The sequence below is a fragment of the Lytechinus pictus genome, chromosome 7, assembly GCF_037042905.1.
Source record: "Lytechinus pictus isolate F3 Inbred chromosome 7, Lp3.0, whole genome shotgun sequence".
Taxonomy (NCBI): Eukaryota; Metazoa; Echinodermata; class Echinoidea; order Temnopleuroida; family Toxopneustidae; genus Lytechinus; species Lytechinus pictus.
The window spans coordinates 14340458-14346789 of record NC_087251.1 but is presented as its reverse complement, the minus strand read 5'-3'; the positions used below and the strand labels follow the sequence as shown (position 1 = coordinate 14346789).

At 34.2% G+C, this 6332-nt stretch overlaps 1 protein-coding gene across 1 annotated transcript in view; it reads left to right on the top strand.

The window, feature by feature from the left end:
- Window positions 1-1772: 1772 nt before the first annotated feature.
- Window positions 1773-6332, top strand: part of LOC129264905 (uncharacterized) — a 42753-nt gene continuing 38193 nt past the window's right edge. Inside the window, exons 1-2 of the mRNA XM_054902867.2 lie at window positions 1773-1982; window positions 5887-6115. Coding sequence (XP_054758842.2) covers window positions 1813-1982; window positions 5887-6115 — 399 coding nt within the window. The 5' untranslated portion in view covers window positions 1773-1812. The remainder of the gene's footprint in view (window positions 1983-5886; window positions 6116-6332) is intronic.

Genomic DNA, 6332 nt, shown 5'->3' with positions numbered 1-6332 from the left:
ATAAACAACAATGAATAAGGTACTTCAAATATAATCTAATGATAATTCATCGATATGAATTTATCACAGATTTCCGCTGAAGCAAAGATTGCATTGGTCCTGGTTGCCCGTCTAGGTTGAGATATATGTAATGAATCTGCCTAGACTGCCTTCGAATTATATTCAATTAAATTCAATTCAAATTCAATTTATTCTTGATAACAATTAAAATATCATCGAATTGTACATTCGTAAATGGAAATATCATTACAAGAAAAGGAGGGCAAAAAAATTTACACTTGAAAATAAGAACCCTCCAAAAATACAGTAATTATTATATGTACACTTTAATATAGACAACACAGTTTCGTATGTTTTTTACAGAAATCTTGACAGGAACCTACTAATGTTTTTTCTCCATACCACAATGCTCACTCTCACCCCTTTTCTAGCCTTCTCTTTTTCGTTGCCCTCGATTCCTGAATTATTCTCACTAAATTTTCAATATTAATGTTAATATTCAATTTAAAAAATATGATATTAAAAATACACTCACTAATTGTAACAAAAAATTATGAAGTTGCGATTGCTCATGTGTTGTGTTTCCCCCTCTTAATGGAAAGTGGGGTTCAAAGGTGTTTTCTTTACCATGTTTAGTATCCTCAGAAATAATACGCTGGATGCTACACACTGATTTTGCGGGCCGGACTTTTAACATCAAATGTAATATGTAGACGCTGTTGTTGACAAACCACGCTAATGAAGTGTTGTTGGTGATTTCAATATGGAAAATCGCTGCTAGGGTTTACTTGTCTTTTTTGCGAATGTATTGGCGAGAAAGGAAATAGTTGTAGGTTCGGTGAATGAGAAAGAAGATAATTAGGAATAAGATGGAGTTGAAGGGATTCACCCTAGAATGCCAGACAGAACCTTTATTTTTACTCTTTGAATAGAAATGATAGATAATGCATGGTTGACTGCAGGACATTTATTTGCTTTCCCTTATTGTTATATAACTTGTATATAACCCCTGTATTAACGGAATAATATACATACTTCATCGGGGAATGGAAAGGAGTGTGATATCTTCATGTTTCATTTCAACCTTTAGTTTTACGTTTTAGGGCAGACTGACCCTTATTTAAAACTAGAGTTGATTTTGAACGGGTTATCTGACCATTTTACTTTCTCATCAACCGGCTAATTATTTTGTCGTCGATCATGCAGGTAGGAGTTTCCATGGAACAAAAGACAGATAGCATTTGCATAATCACACACATGGTAGCAACGATTTTCTTAGATTAACACGAATCGTAATCATATAGGTACGAGGTTGAAAATGTTTATGATGGTCTTCTTTTTGGAATAATAATGAGAATATAGGGTAATTGTATAGCGCATATATCCAACCTCTTAGGTGCTCTAGATGCTTTTATATTACCCCGGCTAAGTTAGGCTACGGATTCCGGAGCTCACAGCTTTGTGAGGAATGACTTCATGCCGGTACCCATTTACCTCACCTGTGTTGAGTGCAACATATTGTGGATCAATTTCTTGACAAAGGCAATCAAGCCATGGCTAGGATTCGAGTCCCTCTGTTTTAAGGTCCGGAGACTAATCCACTGGGCCACACTGCTCCACGAGTATCGTTAACATGGAATATTAAAACAGTGAAGTTTAGCATTGATGTGAGTTTATTTAGTCTCTACTTCTTTTCTATATCATGGAATATACATGTAGAACGGACTCACCGGCTTTATCAATAAGTTTTAACCTTTTGTTCTTTAGAAAATGCCCCTCCTGAACAGCTCTTCTCGACCAGCGGTGGTTGGAATGGAGGATGATAGGGGGTTGGAGAACCTTGGATTCCAGGGTTCTAGCACCTCCTTGATTCATGAACCAATCACATCTAGCCTGGATGAGAGACAAAAGACCCTGGTGAGGAATACATGGAAGACACTGGAAAAGAAGGCAGAACTACATGGTTCCATGATGTTTGCTAAGTAAGTTATTATGGAAAGGACCCCCTCCTCTCTCTCTCTCTCTCTCTCTCTATATATATATATATATACACGCACTCACACACCCTCACACACACATACACAGAGTGGTGCTAAAAAATCAGTGAAACAGTGAACCAATCTTATCATGACTATAGAAAAAATAAGTGAACCACATAGTTAAATAAATATATATATATATATCTGTATATTAAGAACCCAATTTAAGTTTCTAGGAGAATGGACAATGATCTGAGCATTGCGTTGATCTCTTTTTACGATGAATTTTATAGCTAATGGCGCAGTCACATTTCACCTACGGCGGCCATTCGGCGAGTCAAAACAAGCCGTTTTAACATTTATTGTACCAGATACATGTAGGAGGTTCGAATAAATATGAATAAAATTGCTGTTTTCGACTCGCCATACGGCCGTCGTAGGGACAATGTGACTGCACCATTCAGCACCATAAAACCCATTTGAATATCTGCATCTCAAGTAATAATAATGGTATACAATGTAATATATTTTCGTTTCGACATGAATAACAAGAGAAATGAACAGCAAATAGAGTAAAAAAAAGAAGATTTATTGAGTCGTATTCTTTCTGACTAACTAAGTAGGAATTTATTTCAGTTGACCAGATCTAGGATTAAGAATTGAGAGGGGCACAAACAATATTAAAGAAAAAAGGATCATCACTCCATATTCCAAAAGATAAAAAAAGATAAACTAAAAAAGCTTGCCATTAAAAAAAACTTTTCTATCGAAAGAAAGAAAGAATGGTCTCTTCATTTATCAAAGGCATAACATATATCACAAACTATTTTTTGTAAAGATTTGGGTGGTAGGAGGCATGTGTCCCTGGACCCATGCCTGCTTTTGCGAAATCGAAGTTCCTTCTTGATTTACACTTCTTCTCCGCTCTTTGTAACACTGAACAAAATGAAAGATACTCTTTATTTTCAACGAAGTACCGCGTAATTTTTACACGATGTGTTTCAGTTGAAAGAATGATTTAATGTATCTTATTAGAATTGCAAGTCCAATTCTTTTATATTCATTATATTTAATTTCTAGTTGAAACGCAACTTAGTTTGACGATCCTAAATCGCCAATATAAGCAACAGGAAATGTCAGTAGAGTTCATACGATCACATGATTAAACATTTATTGTTAGATTATGAATACCATTATTAGACTAAATAACTTAAAAATGATTATAATCAATATTTATTTTCCGACGGCCACACATTATTCTTCATTATTTGTAGTAAAAATATATTCATCTTCGATTGAATCGAAACTCAGTCAAAAGGAAGAGAGATATTCGTCTTACATTGACAATGAGCTGAGTGAACTGAAGTGGAATAGATGCCTGAATAAGGGAAAAACGCACTAAAAATAATCATGCTCAGTGAAAGGAATGACCATGGAATTAAAAGGGGCAATTCTAAATGTATACCCATAATAATCAAATTTTGTACTCATGAAAGCAAAGCTTCATTTAAATTTTCAAATATAACCTTTCCCCCATTTGAGACGGGTGGTTCCTCCTCTTCCGAAATCTTAAAACAAACAAGAAAGGAGAAAAAAACCATTAAAAAGAAGTCATCAAAGAAGAAAGTCAGAATCACTACACACACGAAGAAGCAAGTTGTAGAATTCCGCTTTTTCGAAATACCAACAATACATCTTTACAAAAATAATAAAATAGATAAACTGAAAACATACGAAATTAAAATGATTGTGCATGTCTACCTTGAAATATGGCAATAATGACCAAAAGACATTGTTAAAAAGCGTCGACTTGACCTGTAATTGTAGAGTGCCGGGAGTATTAAGTCTATTGGATTATATCATCAGAACTCCACGACAATTCCATGGTCTTGCGACCTTCAAAATCGATGTTGCGGTAATTCTCTTGATATGCGAGGTGGTAATCGTGTTTCACGCAATTAAGGAGGCGGTAATGGCCAAGACTCAGTGATGGAATGGACCGAATGCACTTTGATTCATTTATCCATTTTCAACCACTATTCACGATTATATTTTGCGTGATATATTACACAATGAAGGACATGGCTCGTGATATAGAGAGGAACATAATGAGGGGCAGATTTGTTTTCGTAAAATATCTTCTAAATCCTCCGCGCCCTGGTTCTAACATTTTTTGAAGAGCTTGTTTTCGATTTTGGTATTCGGGTCAATGAAAGAAAAAGAAAAAATATATATATTTTGGCTAAAGATTATCCCTTCTCTTTAGTTGGATAGTTTGAACTTATTGTTATTGATATTTATGAAGAAATTTTTAAGCAATTATAACAATATGAAATAGTTACTAATTATTCTTGTTCTATTTTCTTGGATAAATGCATCCCGTAAAAATAGATTTCCATTTTGAAGTATTTTTGTGTATTACCTGATACAAATTGGGAGAAAACTCGTTTGACCAACTTCAAATGTACAATAAATCCTCGTCTGCGGGAGTTTTATTTCAAAATTTTTCATAGGACAATCAACTTCGATGACTTCTTCTTCAAAATTAAAAGAACTGATTCTCCTCTTTGCTCCTTTTGTAACAAAGACCCCGAAACGCTTATTATAATCTATGTATATAACAAAGTCTTGCCCACTTAGAATGATGTTATTAGGATAATTAACACAAAAGATAAAAAAGAAATTCAACCCTCAGTTTTTCAGAAAATATTTGGTATGCAGGAAGATAAATTTTTCTAACATATCCTTCTTTTGTTGAAATACTATACTTCACCTGTATCCGAAGGTTTCTTGACTTTACTAAATTGTGATAAGAATTTAGAATATTTCATACCCATGTTTAAAATACCCTTGTTTTCTCTCTCTCTCTCTTCAAAATGTTTAATGCTGCTTTGTGTAAATGGTGTAAATACATCGTAATTTTTGTCTTGATTCTTGAATATATTTGTAAATGATCAATAGAAATTAAAAGAAAAAAAAAGAAGTTTGTATGGCACAATTTTTCAACGAAATGTATGAGGATAATTTCTACACAGTATGTGCAGTATGTATATGTAATAATACCCAGGGAATGTTTATCCATGGTAAATCACGACAAATCTCGATAATATCGTATCTGGTTTTCTTCAAAGAGGAAGTAAACATTATCACTGAGATAGACGAACGAAACTTGATATTGTTGTTGTTCCTTCTTGTGGGTCATAAATTTAGTTCTTTTTTGACACAGAATCCTGGCTGAAATATCAAAATCATGAGGGTAGTTTTGTGCGTTCCTTGACATATTTCATTCTCGAAAAAATGGGCGACGAGGAATTTTTAATTGACACTTTGATTAAACGGGGTGGGTTCTTGTTAAACACAATTTTACACAACCATACGCACATTCTTTTCTACAGCTGGCATTTATATGAATGTCTAATGAAATTGTTATAAACCGACTAACTTATTCAAATTGGAACCCGTTAACAATAATTGCAAGTTTTTAAATTTACATCATCTGATCGGATATTTACAGTTCTACAAACTACTCCATGAACTTTAATGGCGCCCATTCGCTATTTGGAAGGCATCCAAAAATGTAGAAAATTGGTCCGAAATAATTAAATATTTCTAGATTTGTTTATTTCATTCTCATTTTAGTTTTTTTGTTTCAAGTTAATAAAACAATCAAGATGGACATAAGCGGACAAATCATACAATATAATATATAAAACCATATACGTTAGAAATGAAAAAGAAAAAGGCTTGAGCTTGACTCCTCAGATTATATGGATTCGCAAACTATCTCGGAGACCTTGGGAAAAGTAATACAGGCCTTACCAAACCGTTTTATTATTTTAGCCTTGAACAATTATCTTTATATATATATTTTGCCTCGAATTGCCTTCGTTTTAAAAATGTTTCATAGATTGACGTCCGATCACCCGGATATTGGAAAGTTGTTTTCTTTCGGTGGAAAGAATCTGTCGTATGGAGAACTCCTTGTTGATCCCGATGTCAGAGCTCATGGTATGAGGGTCATTGATACATTAGGATCGGTGGTCGAAGACCTTGACGACATGGAACTCGTCGTCCAAATACTCGAAGACCTCGGCCAGAGGCATAATTCTTACAATGCTAAGAAGACACATATCAAGGTTAGTGAATCCACAGATTCAGATCTATACATGAATGTAGTTGCAAATTGTGCTAGACCAGTTATAATATGTCAGAGAGATAAAGCAATTGGAAAGTTTTGAAATAGTCCTCTGCATAGGTCGACATGACCCAGTTTATAAAGTCCGATCAAGTTACGTTTTATTTTTGCATTTAGGAAGTTTCCGCAAGAATTAACCAAATATAAAAAGCCTCTAA